This window comes from Oncorhynchus kisutch, linkage group LG1 (assembly GCF_002021735.2).
Source record: "Oncorhynchus kisutch isolate 150728-3 linkage group LG1, Okis_V2, whole genome shotgun sequence".
NCBI lineage: Eukaryota > Metazoa > Chordata > Actinopteri > Salmoniformes > Salmonidae > Oncorhynchus > Oncorhynchus kisutch.
Window position 1 is genome coordinate 38721539 of NC_034174.2, and position 26044 is coordinate 38747582.

Sequence of the window (26044 nt, forward strand, 5' to 3'; positions counted from 1 at the left end):
GAATTTATGTTTTAGATGGTGTCAACATTTTATTATCATTCACTTTGAAGTAGAATGTCCTTTTAAAAAGTCTCCAGACCTGAGCTTATCAGTCCTGCATAAAAATGATCTCTGGGAGGATCCCGGACCCCCTAAGCAAGGGGACTTGAGTTGGTCAAATTCGCTGTTTAATACATGTGCAAAATGATCCTCTTACCCTAAAGGCATGATGGTCATGGCTTTTATTAGATGAAAGGGGAGGTCAATTTAGCGATCTGAGATTGACTTAAGTTTCAGTCATGGGATTTTTGTGTTGTAACCCCTGTAAATGCATCCAACTGGTATTTACAACTTCACAACTGACAAATTCCCACTTTCCACTTGGTTATGAACGCAGCATAAGTCCGAATCCCAAATCAACTCCTTAACCCTATGCACTTGTGAGAGGATTTGATTGATTTATAAGCAATATGGCTTAACTTCCATCTAGCCTATCAGAAGGTGAGGTTATGATTATCATATTGCTTTCATATATTGAATCCACTCAGATCTCCACAAATGCATAGGGCGAGATTGGGCCTAAATTAGGTTTTGGGCTCGATCAAAAATGTTCTATTATATTGAGAAGACAGTCGAGTGACGCTCTAACAATGGAAACGCGTGTCCTCAAATATGGAAGGCAGGTGGGAGGAAGCAAGATCAGGTGGGACCATAGAGTACCACAGAATGAGTCATAATACCCATAAAACCTAGCGGTCAAACAGGGAAACGGTTCCAATTGTTTTTCCACCATTTTTTTCTATAGGGGTTTTTTAGAAACACTTCAAATAAACAGCTGGTAGGCCATTAGCTAACCTAACGTAACAGGCGTAAAAGAAACACCTGAAACTATTGGGGAAGTTCTCTTCTGCACTTTTGAACCAATCCAGTAAATGGGGAGGAGGAGTTAAGATGGGAGAGGCTATCCATTAGCCAATCAGTGTTTCTCAAGGAGTTCAAAGCATGTGAATGCATCGAACTGGTATTTACGACATCACAACTAATAACTTTCCCTCTTGGTTATGAATGCAGCATCAATATACACTACATGACCAAGAGTATGTGGATACCTGCTTGTCGAACGTCTCATTCCAAAATCATGGAAATTAATATGGAGTTTGCTCCTATAACAGCCTCCACTCTCATGGGAAGGCTTTCCACTAGATGTTTGAACATTGTTGTGGGGACTTGCTTCCATTCAGCCACAAGCGCATGAGTGAGGTTGGCACTGGAAATTAGGCCAGACTCGCAGTCGGCGTTCCAATTCATCCCAAAGGTGTTCAACGGGGTTGAGGTCAGGGCTCTGTGCAGGCCAGTCAAGTTCTTCCACACTGATCTCAACAAACCATTTCTGTATGGACCTTGCTTTGTGCACAGGGCCATTGTGATGTTGTAAGAGGAAAGGGCCTTCCCCAAACTGTTGCCACAAAGTTGGAAGCACAGAATTGTCTAGAATGTCATTGTATGCTGTAGCGTTAAGATTTCCCTTCACTGGATCCAAGGGGCCTAGCCCGATTCATGAAAAACAGCGCTAGACCATTATTCTTCCTCCACCAAACTTTACAGTTGGCACTGTGCATTGGGGCAGGTAGCGTTCTCCTGCAATCCGCCAAACCCAGATTCGCCCGTCAGACTGCCATATGGTGAAGCATGATTCATCACTCAAGAGAATGCATTTCCACTGCTCCAGTGTCTAATGGCGGCGAACTTTACACTACCCCAGCCGACGCTTGGCATTGCGCATGGTGATCTTAGGCTTGTGTGCGACTGCTCGGCTATGGAAACCCATTTCATGAAGTTCCTGACTAACCGTTATTGTGCTGATGTTGCTTCCAGAGGCAGTTTGGAACTACATAGTGAGTGTTGCAACCGGGGACCACTTCCCGGCTGAGCCATTGTTGCTTCTAGATGTTTCCACTTCACAATAACAGCACTTAGAGTTGACTGGGGCAGCTCTAGCAGGGCAGAAATTTGATGAACTGACTTGATGGAAAGGTCGCATCCTATGACGGTGCCACATTGAAAGTCACTGAGCCCTTCAGTAAAGCCATTCTACTGTCAATGTTTATCTATGGAGATTGCATGGCTGTGTGCTCAATTGTATACAACTGTCAGCAACTGGTGTACCTTAAATAGCCAAACCCACTAATTTGAAGGGATGTCCACATACTTTTGAAAAGATTTGTCATGGGTCCCCAGTTCCTCAAAAAGTTCTAAAGCTGCACAATTGAGAGCATCTTGACCGGTTGTTAACGGCTCGACATCCGACCGTAAAGCGCTACAGACGGTAGTGCATATGACCCAGGACATCACTGGGGCCAAGCTTCCTGCCATTTAGGACCTATATACTAGGCGTGTCAGAGGAAGGCCCTAAAAATTGCCAAAGACTCCAGTCACCCAAGTCATAGACTGTTCTCTCTGCTACCGCACGGCAAGCGGTACCAGAGTTCAAAGTCTTAGTCCAAAAGGCTCCTTGATTCCACCCCCAAGCCATAACACTGCTGAACAATTAATCAAATGGCCAACCAGACTATTTGCATTGACACCCCCCCTTTTGTTTTTACACTGCTGCTTCTCACTGTTTATTATATATGCATAGTCACTTTACCCCTACCTACATATACAAATGGCCTTGACTAACGTGTATTTTATTCTTAAGAAATAAGTTAACTACATTGTTGGTTAAGAGCTTTAAGTAAGGATTTCACGGTAAGGTGTACAAATAAGATTTGATTTGATTTAGTGTAGCTATAAATCACTTAGTTAGCTGTGTTTACACAGGGAGCCCAATTCTGATGTTTTGCCCAATTATTGACAAAAGATCTGATCTGTTTGGTCAAAAGACCAATACTTTGGCAAAGGATACGATATGGGCTGCCAGTGTAAATGCAACCGTAGTTGCTGTGGGAATGACGAAAAAAAGAAAGTAAAACATCTTCACACAAAGTTTCGGCAGATGGCAGCACCACTGAACATTGCTACCATTTCACGAGTATAAGCGGCGTATAGCCAATCATCGGTCGTTTTATTGCGCCTTTCACTAAAACGCATTACCATTGGATAATTTTCTTCCGCGCTTTCCCTATACAAACAAGATGGCTGGGGTTGTTGAACTCCAGAAATTGAAGGTGAGAACTATTTAAAAAGGAATAAAATCCAATACATACGTAATTCCTTATAGTCTGGCATCGTGTAAAATGTACAAGTAATTTACGTATTGTACGGTTTACTACTCCACTCACTAGATAATGTAGTTGTGCGGTAGTAATACTCCGTGTGATTTGCCTGCAAATGGAAGCTAGCTATCTTACACAGCTGTCTGCTAGTGTTAGCTAGCTAACATGCGCACGTTCGTTACTGTAAAACATGAAATAACCGAGAGCGTCGTCATTTGACCAGCTAGTTCCACTAATTAATTTAGCTAATACATTTTACCTAGCAAAGTTATTGTATTCTTAGCTAGTTCTGGTAGCTACCTAGTTTGATTAATCAGGCTGTAATACACAATTGGTATATACAGCTTTATAGCCGATTTATGCTTGGTCTGGCAATGCGAGCGGAAGCTCCGTACAGAGGGCGACACGATTGCGACGCCTCGGGTGGCTTGTGGAGGCCAAATCGAGCTTCGCACGGCGATTCTTCCTCTAGGAGGTTTAACGGCGGTTGGCATCCAATAAATGTTGGATTACCGCCACCTACTAGACTGAAATATAGATCCCTTTAATGTTGCTTGGAAAAAAAACATAAATTACCATACCATCTAATACTACACACACACAGAACAAAAACATACTCCACTATTTAAACATATTTAGTCCTACTTCAGGCCAACAGTCGGAAAGTATGGAATAAAACCACTTAACAGGCTCCTGAGTGGTGCAGCGGTCTAAGACACTGCATCCAGGCGGTATCACATCCGGCTGTGATAGGGAGGCGCACAATTGGCCCAGCGTCGTCCGGGTTAGGATTTGGCTGGGATAGGCTGTCATTGTAAATAAGAATTTGTTCTAAACTGACTTGCCTGGTTAAATAATAAAATGAACACCCTGTCAAGTCTCTCTGCAGCTGCCACCAGAACCTCTTTTCCGCAACTTAAATTCCATCCCTGCAGTACAGTTGATATAAATGCCAAAAATACAATCTTAGTGAAACATATCACTTGTTAGTTTATCCACCTGTACTGGTACAGAATTACTAGTCACACCACTCCTCTGGATCCCTCCCACTTGACCCATCTTCCTCAACTTTCTTCACTGCCTCAGCATATGACAACTTCTGCCCTGGAAAACTCAACCTGCTTCTCTTGCACGGGACATATCTGATCCCCAGCCCCATGGGCAGCCCTACAATTAACACATACCAGTACTATCCCCAATGCTACACATTCCTTTGTCTCATGCCCTTCTGGACACTTCTCACACCTAGGAACCTCCCTCCACACTGCTGCCACATGCCCATAAGGTTGACACCTGTAACAATGTAATGTATTTGGCACAAAAGCTCGTACAGGATAACTTATATATCCTAACATCACTTTGTCGGCCAAAGACTCAACATCAAAACTCAAAAGAACAGACTGACTCTTCTGTTTCACCACTCACACCACCCTGTCTGTGTCTCACCAAACGACGAGCATCACAAACACTGGAATCTTCCCCTCAGTTGGTCAGCTTTCACATTTACCCAGTAATCATTCATTTCAATGGCAGCCTTTTCTTGAGAGCAAAACAAATCACATCTCTTGCCTCCATTCGTTTAACATGGAGTGCCTGCTACCTCTGACCAGCAGAAACACAATTATCACAAGACCACTTCTGGTTAACCTCTGATTTCACCCACCCTGAAACCACAAATGGATCAGCCAAAAGGGAAGGGTCCATTTTTTTTCTCTCCAAAACTTCACTCCTACTGTCAAAGACCCTTGGTGCAAGCCTCAGCCTCTGAGAACTTCACCACACCTACCATTTCTCCTCCTGTCTTCAACTCACTCTGCTTACTCTTCCTACCATTCTTCTTTAACAAACCATCTCCCCTTTTCTGACATTTTTTACAGACTCAAGTTCACCCTCTTCCTCCCTCTCTCTCTTTCTCGTAGATCTCCTCTGCCTCTTTTTCCCTCCATTCCTCCTCCGTATTCCAATATACATCTCCTTATGATAATACTGCACTTCTCCTGACATGCATCTTGTTCTTGCCTTTTCAAGGGATGCCATTTAACTGGCTGCCACCATCTCTGTACAATCAGCACGAACCCCTCTGGATGTAGCATTCAACAGTGCATCCCACTTGTAAAGCAGCTTCTTCGTCTTGATGCTCTTCTTTATCAATAGCGACCGAAGCCCATTTCAATTTCAAACAAGTGTGCTCTCTTTCTCCCGGATTCCTTGATTTGCTTGCTCAGACTCTGCCACCCGGTCATGCTCCTTCCCGGAAATCCCGTACGGCGATGACTTGTCTCCCACATTTTGTAGCAATGTGGAGGGCTCCGTATAGCTCCACATTGACATGATTGTTTGACGGTAGGTGAGCTCGGGAGGGCCTGAATGAACCCAAACTCACTTTCTTGACAACAACTCTGCCCTGTTACCCAAAGCGCAAGAAGTATGAATTCTCTGGCCAGTGGTGTAAAGTACTTAAGTGTCAATACTTTAAAGTACAACTTAATTTGTTTTTGGGAGTACTTTACTATGTATATTTTTGACAACTTTTACTTCACTACATTCTTAAAGAATATAATGTACTTTTTACTCTGCATTTTCCCAAAAGTACTCCCAAAAGAATGAGTACCCAAAAGTACTCATTCAATTTTTAATACTTAGCAGGACATGAAACTTGTCCAATTCACACAATTATCAAGAGGTCATCCCTACAGCCTCTGTTCTGGTGGACTCAATAAACACATGCCTCGTTTGTAAATTGTGTATGAGTGTTGAAGTGTGCTCCTGGCTATCTGTAAACAAACAAAAAATGAAATTTGTGCTGTCTGGTTTGCTTAATATAAGTAATTTGAAACTATTTATACTTTTACTTTTAATACTTAAGTGTATATTAGCAATAACATGTACTTTTGATACTTAAGTATATTTAAACCAAATACTTTTAGACTTTTACTGGGTGACTTTTACTTGCGTCATAATCTATTAAGGTATCTTTACTTTTACTCAAGTATGACAATTGAGTATTTTTTCCACAACTGACCGTATCGCCATATGCTGTATGGTCAATGCAGAAAACGGATGAACCGTACAGAGCCTTTAACACCTCATGTCCACCAGATGCATCAAAGTCTTTGCAGCGGAAATCATTCATCGTCAATTGTATAGTCCACAAAGATACGTTGGGAATGCCGCACTAGGCTGCAATGTGTTCTGTGTACCGCATACGTTCAATTTTTTCAACTACTGGTTGCTTTACTGTGCGGTTGTACAAACAAAGGTACACACAGACTTTTAGCTAGTTGAAAAGTGAAGAACGTGTGTCAAGTACGGAAAATGCGGGCTTGACATCCAGCAAAACAAAACTCATATGCACCTGGTGGACATCGTGTGTTAGCTCTTGAAAACTGCCTTCTCCCTTGCCTGGAAACCCAATTGCATTGAGTTTTACGTCAGGCAGAAGGTCTGTTGCCAATGGCTGCATTGTTGTGCCAAAACTCTTTACTTATGTGGTAGCCATGTTATTATGACTGATTTAGTATTTTGTTTTGTAGTTGACCTTTTTATATAAATGCAATCAATGTTAATTGTATTATATGCATACGCTCTTCACTAAAAGTCTTCTACATTTGTCGACCCTACCTTCTTCAGTTGGCTGAGCTCAAGCAGGAGTGTGCTGTGAGGGGATTGGCCGTGAAAGGAAACAAAGGTGACCTTATTGGCCGGTTGCAGGCGTACCTTGAGGAGCATGGTATGATGGACTTGTCTTTCTTCCACTAACACTTACTCTTTTCTTACCAGCACTGATTGTAAAATGTAGCCTAAATGAGTAAAAAAAAGAAAAAGACGAAGGCATAATGTTCCCCTGCCCTGTGAATGATGTGATGGGGAGTTCACTTCAATTCCAATTATTAGCATAATGTATTGTCATGTTTAGGTGTCGGTATGTCTGTTTTTTTAAATTTTTGCTCAGTAACAAACACTTTCCCTAATATTGACATTTTCTCTTGATTTGTTTCTGAACTCAGCTTAACAAAACCACTGCAATATAAACCTTACTCTTTCTTGGATGTTATCATGAAATGTCTTGATTTCTCCAATAACTGAACCTTGGTTGGGTAGATGTATGTAGCATTATTCTCTCCAACAGATGGGGTATACATTCTCTTCTGTACTATGCTCGGTTAAATATTCTTGTTTTTACAGCCAACTTGTCTTGAAAATGTGAGAAACATTTTGTATTTGACCTTTTATGTTCCAGAAGATGAGGTGAACGAAGAGGAGGTTTTGGGAGAGTTGGAGGTAAGCATGTGAAACATGTTTAATAAAAATATGATTGTTTAAAGCTGACTTATTTTTTCAGAATATTTTACTCTTATAATATTTCAGAATATTTAAAATTGTGCTGATTACATGCTTGGTGTATATTTACAGGACAATCCTAAAGAGGAGGAAATCAGTGAAACACCTGCAGAAGTGGCAGTAGAAAAGGCAGCTGTACCTGAAAAGTCAGTACTCTATTTGTCACTCAAACCTACCTATGACTGATGGTTATTATGTGATTGAAGTGGGCATAGCCTAATCATTGTTAGCGTGATTCTCATGGCAAATTCAGCAGTTTTTCAACATGTTAAGATAAAGTTTGATGTTGGCACCTTCCTTTTGTAGTCTTTGAATGTCAGTCATGATCAATTTATGTTGTTATACGGTATGTACAAGATGTCTTTGGGGGATTATTTTACTGGACGTGCAGTGGATTGTTTTTAACCAATAGAGGGCAGGCTAGGTTTACAAAGTTTTCTACTAGATAGTTTATTCAACTTTACATTTTTTCTTGCTTTAGGGATGCTGAGAAGAAAGTTGTAAAAATCACTGCCCCATCAGTTGTGGATGAGGTATGTAGTACAGTATTCTAATTGTGTGCATGATGCACACAATAACTGCATTAAATAGCTAGATTTAAAAGTTCTACTCATCAGCTCTGGGTCGTTCCATTTCATTTCAATCAGTTTTGACTCAGCCCATTTGATCTGACTGAAACTTTCTATATATATATTTGCCCATGGTCGAAGTGGTCAGAAAGTGACTTTTTGGAACTGAAAGCCAAAACATTTAGGTGATGGAGGTGCTAAAAAGTCACCCATTTTGCATACCCCACGCTACCATGAGACATCCATGTCTTCATCAGTGGAAAGATAAACAGTTGAGTTTTATATCATTTAAAAGCTTACAAACAGGGTTGTCAAACAATTTAATAATTTATAGATAAATAAAATAAACTTTGTCATTTTTTCTCTCCTTTAACATCAATTATCTAAAAACACCTAAAGTCAGATGTTTTCATTTTCCCATATTTTGTAGATTAGACCCTATTTTATGAAATCTCAGGGGTTTGTGTTGTGCCTGCCTTCGGTTGAGACACAGCATACTCTTGAATACAGGGTGGGTGAAATTTAAATAATAGAAATATAATTCATAGAATGGACATATCCCTTTAGACTAGAGGTCGACCGATTAATCGGAATGGCCGATTAATTAAGGCCGATTTCAAGTTTTCATAACAATCGGAAATCGGTATTTTTGGGCGCCGATTTATGAATAAAAAAACGTATTTTAAATTTTATTTATATTTTTTTATATATACCTTTATTTAACTAGGCAAGTCAGTTAAGAACACATTCTTATTTTCAATGACGGCCTAGGAACGGTGTGTTAACTGTCTCGTTCAGGGGCAGAATGGCAGATTTTCACCTTGTCAGCTCGGGGGATCCAATCTTGCAAACTTACAGTTAACTAGTCCAACGCAATAACGACCTGCCTCTCTCTTGTTGCACTTGTTGCAGGCGCATAAACATTCATTCAAACAGCACTTTCATGCGTTTTGCCAGCAGCTCTTCGTTGTGCGTCAAGCATTGCGCTGTTTATGACTTCAAGCCTATCAACTCCCGAGATGAGGCTGGTGTAACCGAAGTGAAATGGCTAGCTAGTTAGCGCGCGCTAATAGCGTTTCAAACGTCACTCGCTCTGAGCCTTCTAGTAGTTGTTCCCCTTGCTCTGTATGGGTAACGCTGCTTTGAGGGTGGCTGTTGTCGTTGTGTTGCTGTTTCGAGCCCAGTAAGGAGAGGAGAGGGACGGAAGCTATACTGTTACACTGGCAATACTAAAGTGCCTATAAGAACATCCAATAGTCAAAGGTATATGAAATACAAATGGTATAGAGGGAAATAGTCTTATAATTCCTATAACTACAACCTAAAACGTCTTACCTGGGAATATTGAAGACTCATGTTAAAAGGAACCACCAGCTTTCATATGTTCTCATGTTCTGAGCAAGGAACTGAAACGTTAGCTTTCTTACATGGCACATATTGCACTTATACTTTCTTCTCCAACACTTTGTTTTTGCATTATTTAAACCAAATTGAACATGTTTCATTATTTATTTGAGGCCAAATTGATTTTATTGATGTATTATATTAAGTTAAAATAAGTGTTCATTCAGTATTGTTGTAATTGTCATTATTACAAATACATATTTTTTTTTTTTAAAAGGCAGATGAATCGGTATTGTCTTTTTTGGTCCTCCAATAATCGGTATCAGTGTTGAAAAATTATAATCGGTCAACCTCTGCTTTCGACTAAGGGCTGTGTCAGTCATGACATTTTCTTCAGCCGGTTATTGTCATTCAAAAGACTGCTGGTCTCATGGTAATTGACAGTTAATGAACAAAAACGCATTTAGCAGCTCTATGCATATAAGCCACTGATACGCACCTTTGGAACTTCTAGATTAAGATTTTTTTTTGAAAGTCTTACAAATGATTTTAATATACACCATCACAAAAAAACATTATTTTAGACCGGTCTAAAGAAACATTATGATACAAAGAAAATGTATTTCAGAAGTAAATAAGGAGTTGGCCTACTGTGCGTTATCTGGCTATGTGCCATTCCATAGGCTGTAGGCTTGTTCGTTTAGCAGGCAAGATATGCTTATATGTCCCGTGCCATTATTTAGTATTATATGATTTTATAGTAGGATAATTTAACTTAGCAGAATAAAATAGAAAATATATTTTTCCCATTCCAGAGTGCACATATGAAGTGGCTATGTTGAGCGTAAAAGTGATATTTTGAAACAGGTCCTATATGCTAGATTTAGAGTTATTTGGCCACTTTAGTTGTGAATGATACAAACTTTAGAATGTCTTAGAAATCAGAACATACAGTATATGGGCTGCATGGCGCGACTATAGGCTATTGATGAAGTCCCCCAAAAAGTTTGCACTCTGTTCTTTGCCTCAAGTTGCATACGCTGTTCTCTCAAAGTGATCATATACTGAACAAAAATAAGAAAGCAACAAGCAAAAAATTATGATTTTGTTGAGTTTCAGTTCATATAAGGAAATCAGTCAATTGAAATAAATATATTAGGCCATAATCTATGGATTTCACATGACTGGGCAGGGGGCGCACTGGGGAGCTAGGCCCAACCAATCAGAATGAGTTTTTCCCCACAAAAGGGATTTATTACAGACAGAATTACTCTTCAGTTTCATCAGCTGTCCGGGTGGCTGGTCAATCCCGCAGGTGAAGAAGCGGAATATGGAGTTGGGCTGGTGTGGTCTGTGGTTGTGAGGCCGGTTGGACGTACTGCCAAATTCTCCAAAACGACTTATGGTAGAAAAATTAACATTCAATTATCTGGCAACTGCTCTGGTACACATTCCTGCAGTCATCATGCCAATTGCACGCTCCCTCAGAACTTGATACACCTGTGGGATTGTGTTGTGTAACAAAACTGCACATTTTAGAGTGACCTTTTATTGTCCCGAGCACAAGGTGCACCTGTGTAATGATCATGCTGTTTAATCAGCTTCTTGATATGCCACACCTGTCAGGTGGATGGATTATCTTGGCAAAGGAGAAATGCTCACTAACTGAGATGTAAACAAATATGTGCACAAAATTTGAGCGAAATAAGCCTTTTGTGCGTATGGAACATTTCTGGGATCTTTTATTTCAACTCATGAAACATGGTACCAACACTTTTACATGTTGTTTTATATTTTTGTTCAGTATATTTTCACCCATCAGACTAGTCTCAATTTAATCTTGTCTTTACTAATATGTTAAATTAATTTAGATTAAAAATGGTCAATTATCAAAGGGGCAGGGTAAAAAAATACATGTCATCAGTATGCACTCGAATAGCGAATGGAGACTGCTTAGTTTTTTTTCAATTTGGGTAGCGTACTCTGGTTATTTCACTCCATGCATCATCCACTGTTTGAGGATGCAGCCTCTTGCTCAGCAACGTTATATTCCTCCCAAACGCTGAATGCCATGGGTTCTCCAAACCTGTTCCTGCAGCTACCCAGTGCTTAATTGGGAAATTGAGTGAAATCTATTCAGGAACATCGATAGTAACATGTTTTCCCAACAAAACATATTTCACCAAACTGTTGACAGCCCCTCTGTGTGCTCGAGAAGGAAATGAAGGCGAGATAAATGGAAATGCACTGTGGTGAGATATTCTGTACCTAAAGGTAATGTGTCAGCCTATTCATTATATATTCAAAAACAAATGTACTATAATTGTAGGCTAACCCTGTAAGCCGACCTGCAAAATCAATAAACTAACAGCATCGCCCAGTCCTTGGCCTACATGTTCTCTCCCAGACTCATGGATAGAACGTTTGGAGGATAGCATAAGGTAGCCAACCAGTCTATCAAATATGAGTAATTATACAGTCCACACTCAAAGAAGATTACTAGAATTTGTTTTATTTTGGAGTATAGGCTAGACCAATTATGTAAAGATATCTTAGATCCGTTTAAAAAAAAAAATAAAAAAAAAAAAAATATGCGGTAGGCTATGTATTGTAAAACTTATTTCAGGCTTGAGCTCATGTGGGTATACATAAGCTCTAATATGCCTTTTGGGTGTTTTTAATTCATCACCTTTAGAATGCACTGCCCATTTTGTTGTGTTATGCTTTGAAACAACATCCACAACGACCATGTTTTCCACTCAGTTTCAACCTATTGATCAATATGAAGAAAAAGTACAATCACACTGAGGTGAGTTTTAAAAGCAAGGAACTGTTTTGATGATGTGTTTGTGATTTATGATTTCATTTACACTGTCAGAGTGGTTAGAGGGACAATAGAGCCCTTAGTACCAGGCCATTAGCGACCTGATGGTCATTAGAGAGTTGGGTACTACCAATGTATGTCATGTGGAATTTTACTGCGTTCATAACTCATGACCGCAGGTGTGGTGGTAATATGGTCACCGCAACAGCCCTACTGCAATTTATTTCGTACATCATTAACATTTTAATTGAGTACACATTTTTACCTCTAATTACTACCACAATGATGGCCACTGGTCCACCCACAGTCGAATGTCAACTTAAATGGTAATGTATAGTCCGTTATCTGTATAGCGTATTCTGAAAGTATTCAGACCTCTTCACTATTTTCTTATGTTACAGCCTTTATTCTAAAATTTATTAAATTGATGAGGCAAAAAACAATCTACACACACAACCCCATAATGACAAAGCAAAAACAGTTTTTTTAGAAATGTTTGCAATCAACTGAAATATAACATTTACATAAGTGTTCAAACCTTTTACTCAGTACTTTGTTGAAGCACCTTCGGCAGGGATTACTCTCAAGCTCTGTCAGGTTGGATGGGGAGCCTTGATGCACAGCTTTTTTCAGGTCTCTCCATAGATGTTCGATCGGGTTCAAGTCCGGCCTCTGGCTGGGCCACTCAAGGACATTCAGAGACTTGTCCCGAAGCCACTCCTGTGTTGTCTTGGCTGTGTGCTGAGGGTTGTTGTCCTGTTGGAAGGTGAACCTTTGTGCCTGTCTGAGGTCCTTAGCATTCTGGAGCAGGTTTTCATCTAGGATCTCTCTGTACTTTTGCTCCGTTCATTTTTCCCTGGATCCTGACTAGTCTCCCAGTCCCTGCCGCTGAAAAACATGTTTCCAGGTTTCCTCTAGAAGTGATGCTTGGCATTCAGGTCAAAGAGTTCAATCTTGGTTTCATCAGACCAGAGAATCTTGAGTCCTTTAGGGGTCTTTTGGCAAACTCCAAGCGGGCTATCAAATCCAATCAGATTTTATTTGTAACATGTGCCGAATACAACAGGTAATGAAAGTCTTTCTTACAAGCTCTTAACCAACAATGCTTTAATAAGTTAAGAAAGCAAAGTGTTAAATAGAAAATAAAAGTAACAAATAATTCAACAGCTGAGGTAAAATAGCAAACGAGGCTACATACAGGGGTACCGGTATGTGCGGGGGGCACCGGTTAGTTGAGGTAATTAAGGTAATATGTACATGTAAGTATAGTTAAAGTGACTGTGCATAGATTATAAACCGAGAGTAGCGGCAGTATAAAAGAGGGTTCTGGGTAGCCCTTTGACTAGCTTTTCAGTAGTCTTATGGCTTGGGGGTAGAAGCTGTTAAAGAAGCCTTTTGGACCTTGACTTGGCACTCTGGTACGGGTTGCTGTGCGGTAGCAGAGGGAACAGTCTATGACTAGGGTGGCTGGAGTCTTTCAATCTGGCCACTCTACCATAAAGGCCTGATTGGTGGAGTGCTGCGTGGTCCTTCTGGAGGGTTCTTCCATCTCGACAGAGGAACTATGGAGCTCTCTGAGTGACCATTCTTGGTCACCTCCCTGACCAAGGCCCTTCTCTGATTGCTCATTTTGGCTGGGTGGCCAATTCTAGGAAGGGTCTTGGTGGTTCTAAACTTATTCCATTTAAGAATGATGGAGGCTAATGTGTTCTTGGGGACCTTCAATGCTGCAGAAATGTTTTGGTACCCTTCTCCAGATCTGTGCCTCGACACAATCCTGTCTGAGCTCTACAATTCCTTCGATCTCATGGCTTGGTTTTTGCTCAGGACCTTTGTGTAGACAGGTGTGTGCCTTTCCAAATCAGGTTAAATCAATTTATTCACCACAGGTTTACTCCAATAAAGTTGTAGAAGCCTCTCAAGGATGATCAATTGAAACAGGATGCACCTGAGCTCAATTTCGAGTCTCATAGCAAAGGGGCTGAATACTAATGTAAATAAGGTATTTCTGCTTTATTTTTTTATGAATTTGCAAAAATGTCAACCCGTTTTTGCTTTGTCTTTATGGAGTATTGTGTGTAGAATGATTAGATTGAGGAAAAAAAACAATTTTATTAATTTTAGAGTAATAAGGCTGTAACGTAACAAAATGTGGGAAAGTGAAGGGGTCTGAATACTTTCTGAATGCACTGTGTTTCTATTTCAATAGGTTTCCTATGGAGGATTGACAGTATAATTTTTAATAAATGATATTCCCATTCAAGTCAACCGTCTTTGTGCTACCATTTAAAAGTTGACAGTTCAAATTTCTTTCTCCCATTTATTAGCCAAAATATGACTCCCACCTTGTATTCAAGAGCATGCTGTCTCAACCAATTGCGTGCACAACACAAAACACCAGATGATGTAAAATAGGGTCTAACCTACAACATATGCGAAAATGAAAACATGCTTTTTTCCCCCAAAGATAATTCAAGTTAAAGCAACAACAAAAAAATGTCTTTATTAAAACATTTTTTTTTCAAGAAATGATCAAATAGTTTGACAACGCTGTTTTGTAAGCTTTTAAATTATATCAAACTCAACTGTTTATTTTTTCCAGTGATGAAGACATGCATGTCTTCATCACTGACATGCATGGTAGGGTGGGGTATGCAAAATGGGTCAACTTTGACCAACTCTTTCTGGTAAATGTTTTGGCATTCAGGTCCAAAAACTACTTCTACCATTGGTAAATATGCATAAAATCTTTCATTCAAATCCAAAGGGGCTTGGTCAAAAAAGTTATTGAAATCAAATGGAATGACCCCTCTTGTAATTCACACTGTGTTGGAATGTGAAACTGATCTATTGTAGGGCTGACCGCAATAGGTCAACTGTTAGATTGTTTGGTCGTTAGGTTGTTGATCGACAAAGATTGTTTTAGTGCTCGACTTAAACAATCTTGGTCGACCGACAGCCTAACGACCAAACAATCGACCAGTCGACTAATATATACATTACAAGTTTGGACACATCTACTCATTACATGTATAATTATTGTAAAGACATCAAAACTATGTCGTAACCTGGAATGCTTTTCCAATAGTCTTGAAGGAGTTCCCACATATGTTAACCACTTGTTAGCTGCTTTTCCTTCACTCTGCGGTTCAACTCATCCCAAACCATCTCAATTGGGTTGAGGTCGGGTGATTGTGGAGGCCAGGTCATCGGATGCAGCAATCCATCACTCTCCTTATTGGTCAAATAGCCCTTACACAGCCTGGATGTGTGTTGGGTCATTGTCCTGTTGAACAACAAATGATAGTCCCACTAAGCGCAATGCTGATGGGATGGCGTATCGCTGCAGAATGCTGTGGTAGCCATGCTGGTTAAGTGTGTCTTGAATTCTAAATAAATCCCTGGCAGTGTCACCAGCAATGGACCCCCCCCCCCCCACTATCACACCTCCTCCATGCTTCACTGTGGGAACCACACATGTAGAGATTTTCTGTCTTACAAAGACGCGTGGCTGGAACCAAAAATCTCAAATTTGGACTCGTCAGACAAAAGAACAGAAGAAAATGTCAATTTCAAAAGAAAATAACATACTCTGTTGTCCTGAGGTGGCTATGCCAAATGGCTGTGGGCTACTCTAATTCATTTAGCAGACAAGATTGTCTTATAATTCCGTGGCATTATTTATATTTTATAGTATGAAGAATACAATTGAACAAAGCTGAATAAAATATAATTATTTTCTCCAAACGATTTCAGGGAGTGCGCACATACGGCTATTCTGTGTTGAGCGGTTAACAAAGAAATATGTACTCCTATATGCTTAATTTAGAGTTATTAATTTCACTTTAGTTCTTCAAACTTGGGCTATATGTTTTGATTTTAAAACATTGATTGTAAGGCTATATGATGAGAGTAATGATGACTTGAAAAAAGTCACTTGAAAGGCATGAGCACTGATTTGTTTTTTTGCGCAGGCTGTACACACGCCATCAGTCTCTCATTCACAATTTGACAAGCACTTGATAATGCTATGAGTTTCACGGCGGCATCCCCTTTGTGGCCTTAATGCACCCTAAGCCAATCTATGCCTTTTTACGGAACACTAAAATAACACATCCTAGATCTGAATGGATGATTGAATATTGAATACTTTTTTCATTACATAGTTGAATGTGCTGACAACAAAATCACACAAAAATGATCAATGGAAATCAAATTTATCAACCCATGGAGGTCTTGGATTTGGAGTCACACTCAAAATTAAAGTGGAAAACCACACTACAGGCTGATCCAACTTTGATGTAATGTCCTTAAACAAGTCAAAATGAGGCTCAGTAGTGTGTGTGTGGCCTCCACGTGCCTGTATGACCTCCGTACAACGCCTGGGAATGCTCCTGATGAGGGGGCGGATGGTCTCCTGAGGGATCTCCTCCCAGACCTGGACTAAAGCATCCGCCAACTCCTGGACAGGCTGGTGCAACGTGGCGTTGGTGGATGGAGCAAGACATGATGTCCCAGATGTGCTTCAGGTCTGGGGAACGGGCGGGCCAGTCCATAGCATCAATGCCTTCCTCTTGCAGGAACTAGCTGACACACTCCAGCCACATGAGGTAACGCATTGTCTTGCTTTAGGAAGAACCCAGGAGGAACCCAGGGCCAACCGCACCAGCATATGGTCTCACAAGGGGTCTGAGGATCTCATCTCGGTACCTAATAGCAGTCAGGTTACCTCTGGCGAGCACATGGAGGGCTGTGCGGCCCCCCCAAAGAAATGCCACCCCACACCATGACTGACCCACCGCCAAACCGGTCATGATGGAGGATGGTGCAGGCAGCAGAACGTTCTCCACGGCGTCTCCAGACTCTGTCACGTCTGTCAGGTGCTCAGTGTGAACCAAACTTTCATCTGTGAAGAGCACAGGGCGCCAGTGGCGAATTTGCCAATCTTGGTGTTCTCTGGCAAATGCCAAACGTCCTGCACGGTGTTGGGCTGTAAGCACAACCCCCACCTGTGGACGTCGGGCCCTCATACCACCCTCATGGAGTCTGTTTCTGACCGTTTGAGCAGACACATGCACATTTGTGGCCTGCTGGAGGTCATTTTGCAGGGCTCTGGCAGTGCTCCTCCTGCTCCTCCTTGCACAAAGGCGGAGGTAGCGGTCCTGCTGCTGGGTTTTTGCCCTCCTATGATCTCCTCCACTTCTCCTGATGTACTGGCCTGTCTCCTGGTAGCGCCTCCATGCTCTGGACACTACACTGACAGACACCGCAAACCTTCTTGCCATAGCTCGCATTGATGTGCCATCCTGGAGGAGCTGCACTACCTGAGCCACTTGTGTGGGTTGTAGACTCCGTCTCATGCTACCACTAGAGTGAAAGCACCGCCAGCATTCAAAAGTGACCAAAACATCAGCCAGGAAGCATAGGAACTGAGAAGTGGTCTGTGGTCACCACCTGCAGAACCACTCCTTTATTGGGGGTGTCTTGCTAATTGCCTGTAATTTCCACCTGTTGTCTATTCCATTTGCACAACAGCATGTGAAATTTATTGTCAATCAGGGTTGCTTCCTAAGTGGACAGTTTGATTTCACAGAAGTGTGATTGACTTGGAGTTACATTGTGTTGTTTAAGTGTTCCCTTTATTTTTTTGAGCAGTGTATATAATTCACAAGTGATAGGTGATAGGCACCTATCAGACTTCTAGATTTAATCTTGTCTTTACATATACATTTTTTAAAAACCTTAATTTAACTAGGCAAGTCAGTTAAGAACAAATTCCTATTTACAATGAAGGCCTACCGACCAAACCCTCCCCTAGCCTGGATGACACTGCCAATAGGGAAGTGCACTATCAGACTCCCGATCACGGCCGGTTGTGATACAGCCTGGGATCGAACCAGGGTTTATAGTGACGCCTCTAGCACTGCGATGCCGTGCCTTAGACCGCTGTGCCGCTCGGGGCGAATGGAGGACGCTTTTCCCCATGGTTTATTTTCATGCCAGGCAGGTAGGCTGTACTCCTGTTGTAAATATAAGCAATGTGCTTAATATTAGGAAAGTTGAGAAATAAATACAGTAGGCGTAGCCTATAGAAAGCTGATGGGATCCTCATATTTTTATTAGCGGCCATCACTCTGTTTTCTCACGCAATTACATAGCCTATAAAACTGTTGTGCAACATGAGCTCATGGGCACTCATGAAGTGTTTGATTAGAATTTCAAATACATTAGCATTGATGTCAGAGTGATTTAGAGAGACAATAGAGTGCTGAGTACCAGGCAGTTAGCAAGTTTGGTAGGTTACTAATAACCAGCAGCATCAGAGCTTGGAAAAGCCTAATTACATGACTAAAAGTTCATGTGGAATTTGACTGCCTTCATGATTCGTGACTCCAGGTGTGGCGGTAATACGGTCACTGCAACAGCCCTATTCCTTTTCTGTGGCGTTCCTCATGACAGCCAGTTTCATCATAGGGTTTAATGGTTTTTACGACTGCACTTGAAACTTTCAAAGTTCTTGAAATGTTCTGCATTGACTGACCTTCATGTCTTAAAGTAATGATTGACTGTCGTTTCTCTTTGCTTATTTGAGCTGTTCTTTCCATAATATGGACTTGGTCTGTTACCAAATAGGCCCGTCTTCTGTATACCACCCCTACCTTGTCACAACACAACTGATTGGCTCATACGCATTAAGAAGTAAAGAAATTCCACAATTAACTTTTAACAAGGCACACCTGTTAATTGTAGTTAATTACAGGTGACTACCTCCTGACGCTGGTTGAGAGAATGCCAAGAGTGTGCAAAACTGTCATCAAGGCAAAGGGTGGCTACTTGGAAGAATCTGAAATATATATATTTTGATTAGTTTAACACTTTTCTTGGTTACTATATGATTCCATTTGTTTATTCATAGTTTTGATGTCTTCAGTATTATTCTACAATGTAGACAATAGTAAAAAATAAAGAAAAACATTGAATGAGTAGAAGTGTCCAAACATTTGACTGACTGGTACTGTATATACATATATTTATATTTGCGTTCATCTTGGTGAACTAGTGCATTGCGGAGGCCTAGACTAAATGCCAGTTTATGCTTGATTGGAAAATGTGGTAGGTGGCTCCATATGGAGGGTGTGACGCAATTGCGGAGCCTCCGGAGGCATGCAGTTGCCAAAGCGCCTCCCAAATGTTGTAACAATGCAGAGAGCTCTGTATAGCGCCGCATTGACATGATTGGTTGATGGTAGGTGGGGGCGGTACATCATGTAGGAAACACAAATTCACAACAGCTCTGCACTGCTCCGCGAAGCGCAGGAAGTATGAATGGCCTGACTTCTGCTGAGTCCGTATCACCGTGATTGCTGCATGGCCAGTGCAGACGTCGGATTGATCATGCGCCCAGATGCACAATGCGCTACTCTCTTCAGAATGCGCTGTCTCCTGCCAATTTGTGCACATTCATTGTTTCTTAACTTCACTGTGTGAATTATTTGTGTTTTAATTGTTAGTGTATATCAATTCCTCATTACATATATTACCAGTAATACATTTACCGTTAATTCCTACCATTTCTAATCTACAGTGTTTGTTACTTTGGTTACGGTCATTTCTGTTAGCAATATTATTATTCCTGTCACATTATCACCCAGTGTGCACAACCTATGCTGCACTTGTGAGAAACATTTTTTGTCAATTTAGTCATTGTTTTTTGTTTTGAGCGCTCCTGTAAATGTTGAGTAAGGATGCGCACGCATGGAAGTAGGCCTATAGGCTACCTGGCCTGCGCAAATGTAGACGTGATGTGTAGGGTCTGATTGGTATTTCTGATTGGCTTAATGCACCACTACTAATAACCTGTGGAGCTTCTCAAAGTAATGTTTTCTTCACCGCAAACAGTCTTGTTTTTACATCCATTGAGAATTACAGTAGTTCCTCAATGTATTTAAAAAATCTTCCTGTCTCTCTCCCTTTCGATAAGAACTCGTCATAAAATTGTCCTACCTGATTACTTCTTATCAGTGCTTGAGTTGGATTGAAATAGGTTCCGGTACTCATTTTGGGGGCAGTGACTATTTAGGTGCAGGAGCTCCACAATACTTTTGAGCCAATATTCTTTGAGGAAAAGGTTTGAGGTTCCGGTACTCAGCTTCGGTGAGCTCCTGCCCAAGTCAAGCACTGCTTCTTATCCCTTGCGCAAATAGCCTAAAGCTGTGTCTGTGCGCGGGAAACTCGTAGGGCCCAGAATATTTCATACAATGTTACAAGTTCGCTAGTAGCATGAATATTTAACTTGTATCTATTTGTGTCCATCACAGAAGCTGCAGAAGAGGGCAGAGCGTTTCAACCTGCCTGCTACTGCTGATAGTAAGAAAGAGGCCCGCGCTGCCAGGTGAGCCCCTGGACCGAATTACACATTATAATGGATCATATGTTGACTTTGGATAAAACTAGGGTTATACATATTTTGGTTAAAACAAATGGGTTGTACTACAACCCTGGTTTTACGAAGGACGAACAAGTTCTTACTATGCTATAAGCTGTCTCCAGACAGCACCACTGAATAATCATTTATTACATTTTGTGTTTTATCTCCCCTTTTCTCCCAAATTTCATCATATCAAATTATGATCTTGTCTCATCGCTTCAACTCCACAACGGGCTCAGGAGACCTGAAGGTCGAGTAATGCATCTGCCAAAACATGACCCGCCAAACTGCGCTCAGTAACATCCGCCTGCTTAATGTGGACCAATGTGTCGGTGAAAACACAGTTCAACTAACGGCAGGCGCCCGGCCCGCCACAAGGAGTCGCTAGAGCACGATGAGCCAAGTAAAGCCACCCCTAACCCGGACGACGCTGGGCCAATTGTGCGCTGCCCTATGGGACTCCCGGGTTGTTGTTCAGAATGGAATACCAAAGAGGGCATTGTGTTGCACTTTGAGATGCAAACAGATCTACGTGTCCTCTGAACTGGCACCAAAACGCCTCTATCACCTGTGGGTGGATACGCCACTCTGCAGACTCAGGCTTGCCCCTCGACAATAGGTTCGCACCTGGATTCAATATACCTGCAATGTGCGTTGCTGACAGTGAGTGCAGGTGTGTGTGTATGCCCACAGCATGTATCCGTGATGCCACCTGGTGCATGGCCATTGAGCGGACTCCGCCCTGGCGATTGATGTATGAGGTCGAGCCCGAGGCCTGCAGAGCATGATAGCCTTGAAGGCTGCAGAGCCTTCCTGTTGCTGCTCAAATTTGTGTGTGATGGTCTCCACGAAAGGACCGAAGAGCCCAGATACTGTGACAGGAGCATTCAGCAGCATGTTCTTTTCTCGTTCTCAAATTAAATTAAATGAAGCTTTATTTCAGACATAGAATGCAACGCAATGTGCTTTACAGGAAAAAAACGAATAAAAAACAATAGAAATAAAAGCTGCGTTACGCTACATAACCAAAAGTATGTGGACACCTGCTCCTCGAACATCTCATTCCAAAATCATGGGCATTAATATGGAGTTGGTCCCCCCTTACTGCTATTAATAGCCTCCACTCTTCTGGAAAGACTTTCCACTAGATGTTGGAACATTGCTGCCGGGACTTGTTTCCGTTCAGCCACGAGCATTATTGAGGTTGAGCCCTAATTGTTGGGCGATTAGGCCTGGCTGGCAGTCGGCATTCTAATTCATCCCAAAGGTGTTCGATGGGGTTGAGGTCAGGGCTCTGTGCAGGCCAGTCAAGTTCTTCAACACCAATCTCGACAAACCATTTCTCTATGGACCTCGCTTTGTGCACGAGGGCATTGTCATGCTGAAATAGGAAAGGGCCTTCCCCAAACTGTTGCCACAAAGTTGGAAGCACAGAATTGTCTAGAATGTCTAGAACCAAGGGGCCTAGCCCGAACCATGAAAAACAGCCCCAGACCATTATTCTTCCTCAACCAAACTTTACAGTTGGCGCTATCTATTTGGGCTGGTAGCGTTCTCCTGCCATCCACCAAACCAGATTGGTCTGTCGGACTGCCAGACTTTGAAGGGTGATTCATCACTCCAGAGTACGCGTTTCCACTGCTCCAGAGTCCAATGCTGGCAAGCTTTGTTTCCAGGGGCAGTTTGAAACTCAGTAGTGAGTGTTGCAACCAAGGACAGGCGATTTTTGCTCGCTGCACGATTCATCACTCGGAGGTCCCTATCTGTGAGCTTTTATGGCCTACCACTTCGCGGCTGAGCTGTTGTTGCTCCTAGACGTTTCTATTTCATAATAACAACACTTACAGTTGACCAGGGCAGAAATCTGATGAACTGACTTGTTGGAAAGGTGGTAATAGAATAATCTTCAAATGTATTCTAAAACCCACAGGCACAGTGCAGAAACCTTAAAATCGGTGTAGTGTGTGTTCTCTGTCTGTTCTTGGTCGATGCCCGTTCTGCAGCATTCTTTGTTTCTGACATTTGAGTGAGGTTGAGCCACAAGTGGCGGTGTGTCACTACCGAGAATCCCATGATTCTGCCCACGTCCTAGGCAGCACACCTCATGTGTAGTGTGCCTTCCTGAGCTCGACGTACATCTCTGGAGTAGCCTGCCCTTCCATGTCCAGGAGGACCTGGGCCTGGTAGGTCTGGAGGAGGACCATGATGTTCAGCATGGCTGCTGACTGGGCGGCTACCTTGTAAGACTTCTCTTCCAGGTAAGCGGTAATACGGCATGCTCTGGATGACAGCTGCGGCTTCTCAGCCTGACACCTCAACAGCCTCCGCGGCAAAGGCTTCTTCGTGCGGGGGCATGGCCAGATTCCCCAGCTCGGGCTCTGTGTCGATCCTGGACCATGAGTTGAAGCTCTGGATGGGAGAGCGTGTCTGTGGCTTCTTCCAGGACTGCCTCAACTCATTCCTGACATCTGTGAACAGGGGGCAGGGTCTGTGGGGGCTGGCTGGCTAGCCGGTGACTGACGGTGGGAAGTAAGCCCCTGCCAGCATGGTTTCAGGGGCTTGTTGTGGATTTGGCCAAGACAGGCATAGCTTAGTCACAGCCCTGCCCAGGACCTCCACCAGCTCCTTGTTGTAAGGATCCTTGTCAGAGATCCGATAGACAGCCGGCATCTCCACCTTGTCCTCCTCTATGTCACCCTTCATTCTGAGCCAGGATCTCCATTGGCGTTCCACTGGCTGGCATGGAAGTCTCTCAGCTCCCGGGGCGCTGCGTCCTCGAAAGAAGCAGCAATTTGGGGAAGGGCTGAGGTGGAGGCTCTGTCAAGTTTTGGAGCGCCGCATCTTGGCCACTCGTCCATACACTCCCGTGGAGCTATATGGGAGGAGCTGGGTTGTGGAGAGATATAGATCAGCTCCACTTGATGGCGAAGGGAAGGCAGGGGAAACCTGGTGCGATGGATACAGAAGAAGGAGTCCGTAAGAGCCACCTCTGCATTCTCTGGTCCAAGGCATCGGGCACACTCTCCATGACCGTCCCTCCCCGACATGTGAGCCTTGTACGTTATTTCAGCCTGGGGAGAAAAATATTTTTTTAAACAGAAAAACCTGAATGAATCTGTCTGGTACCCACACTCAAAGCTTATGAACACTGTTTGAGCGTGATTGGGAAAGTGATTTATAAAATATTTACCTCAGAATCCTTGGTCTCAAGTGCGACACGTTAGCTAGCTATATAGCTAGATAAACCATTAGCAAAGAGTGGGTAGCAAGCTAGCTGACTCAGGCTGCAAAACGGACCAACGCCCGAAGGAATCTAAATCAAATCTAAAATGTCTTCGCTGCTCGGTCGAATGCGTAGGCCGTCTAAAATTGAGAAGTTTAGACGGAAAAGATGAATTTACAGGTGATAATGGTGGCTTTGATAAACAGTGGTGGCTGAATAAAGTGAAAGTGGCTGGGCAGTGCGTATTATACCCTCAGGGTATAATGAGTCATGGCCCGCCGGGGCCAATCACTTCCAAGATGGGACTTGGGTGGTTTCAAAGTTGAAAATTATTCAGTGGTGCTGTCAGGAGACAGTTTATAGCATAGTAATAACTCACATTCGAAATGAAGTAAAAGCAGTCATGTACTGTTAATCTTGCATGTAGGCAACAGCAATGTTTCACACTTTTATGACCCCTTGATATCCTCAAATGTATGAAATATTGTGGTTGAAAATCAAGTTTTGATCATTACTCAGTGAACAGTGTCAGGTAGTTGTGTAAAAATAATATTTAATATACATATTTTATGTGGCAATAATCTACTCCAGGGTCAACTCATATTGGTCTGTCGAAAGGATAGTAAAATGGATGTTAAAAAGATGTAGACTGTGAGAGTGAATATTAATTGAATTTATCTGATGTTTGTCAGATTTGGTTTACCGGCTCTATCACCGGCTTCCAAACCAGGTGAGTTGGATTTTCATAGGTTTTTCAGCATGACCAGTCAAAATTGTATGTTGTAATTCATGTATATTTTTTCTCTTTGTCTATTAGGTGCATCAGTTGCAAATAGTAAACTAACTGTGAGTATCAATGGGGTTCATATAATATATTTATTTTTCCTATTTCGACAATGCCTGCACATAAAATGGCACTTCACATAATCAGCAAATTTACTGTAGGTTGCTGTGACAATGTTGGTGTTTCCCCTGTATTAGTTTGGCAAAATAATATGGAACAGGAAAAAATATAGAAAGGCTTTCCCAAAAACCTTCTCAATTAAAGGACCCCCCCCAGAGTAAGTATCCCCTACTATTTTGAAGCAATTTTTTGTCCTAAAGAGGGAATGCACTTTTAGGTTCCACCTACGAAGAATCACGAAGGCTACATATACATATTCACGAATTGGGTGTGGGAATTTCCATGTGGAGTTGATAAACATCAACAACAAGGCCACTTGACAGCTGTCAGAGTATGTAGTTAACATGCTAACCTTATCTAGCTAATGTTATCTGTTGTTGTTGCTGGGTTTTACTACACCGTATTCAAAAGACTAACCAGCTGGCTCTATTGCTGGTTCTGTAGATGGATTTATCATAATAATTTATTTAGGAAAACTTTGCCACAGATGGAAACTGGACAATATTTGACATCTATTGTTTTTTCCAAAGTTTGGCATCTTCCATTTTTTATTTCTCCAAATAGGATAGCAGCCTACACCAGAAATAACTAATATTGATAACCATCTAGATGATATATATAGCCTACATACAGTCTACTACTCAATGGGGAAGCCATGAACGGCAACACCGGGACACAGTGCCATTCGCTCCCGCTTGACAAGCACTACTGTCCGGCAATGGTGTGGGAAATAGCTGCCTAGTAGGCATTAGCCAATATCAGGGTGACTGTTACAGTAAGCACACGCATACAACGAATGAAGTAACAGTACACCCATCATAAAATACTTTTAATAAAAAATAAACAATCGTCAGTTTTATAACTGAAAATGTACAATTATTTGTGTAAAAGTAATAGTGAAATATGACTGACTCATCCATCCAGTCCACTCTTACGGTATGGTAGCTCAATGTATGGTAGTTGCGTGGTAAGAAATTGAAGAAGAAAAAAACAGCTCAGTCAAAACCATCTAACCTATAGCAGAGAGCTTTTGACACCCACTCCATTCCACACGCCCACTACTTTCCTTTCGACACACCCACTCGTCCATGCTCAGGTCGCCATATTGGGATGTAGCTAGCCCCTTCTCTGTAAAATAATGGTCAAAATAATATATATATATTTATTTATTTATTTATTTATTGCTCAAAAAAATAAAGGGAACACTAAAATAACAC

General features: G+C 41.9%; 1 protein-coding gene across 2 annotated transcripts in view; it reads left to right on the plus strand.

Moving 5' to 3' along the window:
• The first annotated feature begins 3067 nt into the window (after positions 1 to 3067).
• LOC109894575 (SAP domain-containing ribonucleoprotein-like) overlaps positions 3068 to 26044 on the plus strand; it is a 64026-nt gene continuing 41049 nt past the window's right edge. The window contains exons 1-8 of one of the 2 annotated variants that reach the window (XM_020488170.2): positions 3068 to 3146; positions 6825 to 6924; positions 7435 to 7475; positions 7608 to 7681; positions 8017 to 8068; positions 20591 to 20664; positions 24616 to 24653; positions 24741 to 24769. In XM_020488170.2, coding sequence (XP_020343759.1) covers positions 3114 to 3146; positions 6825 to 6924; positions 7435 to 7475; positions 7608 to 7681; positions 8017 to 8068; positions 20591 to 20664; positions 24616 to 24653; positions 24741 to 24769 — 441 coding nt within the window. In that variant the 5' untranslated portion in view covers positions 3068 to 3113. The remainder of the gene's footprint in view (positions 3147 to 6824; positions 6925 to 7434; positions 7476 to 7607; positions 7682 to 8016; positions 8069 to 20590; positions 20665 to 24615; positions 24654 to 24740; positions 24770 to 26044) is intronic. The other variant, XM_020488178.2, reaches the window with a different exon arrangement.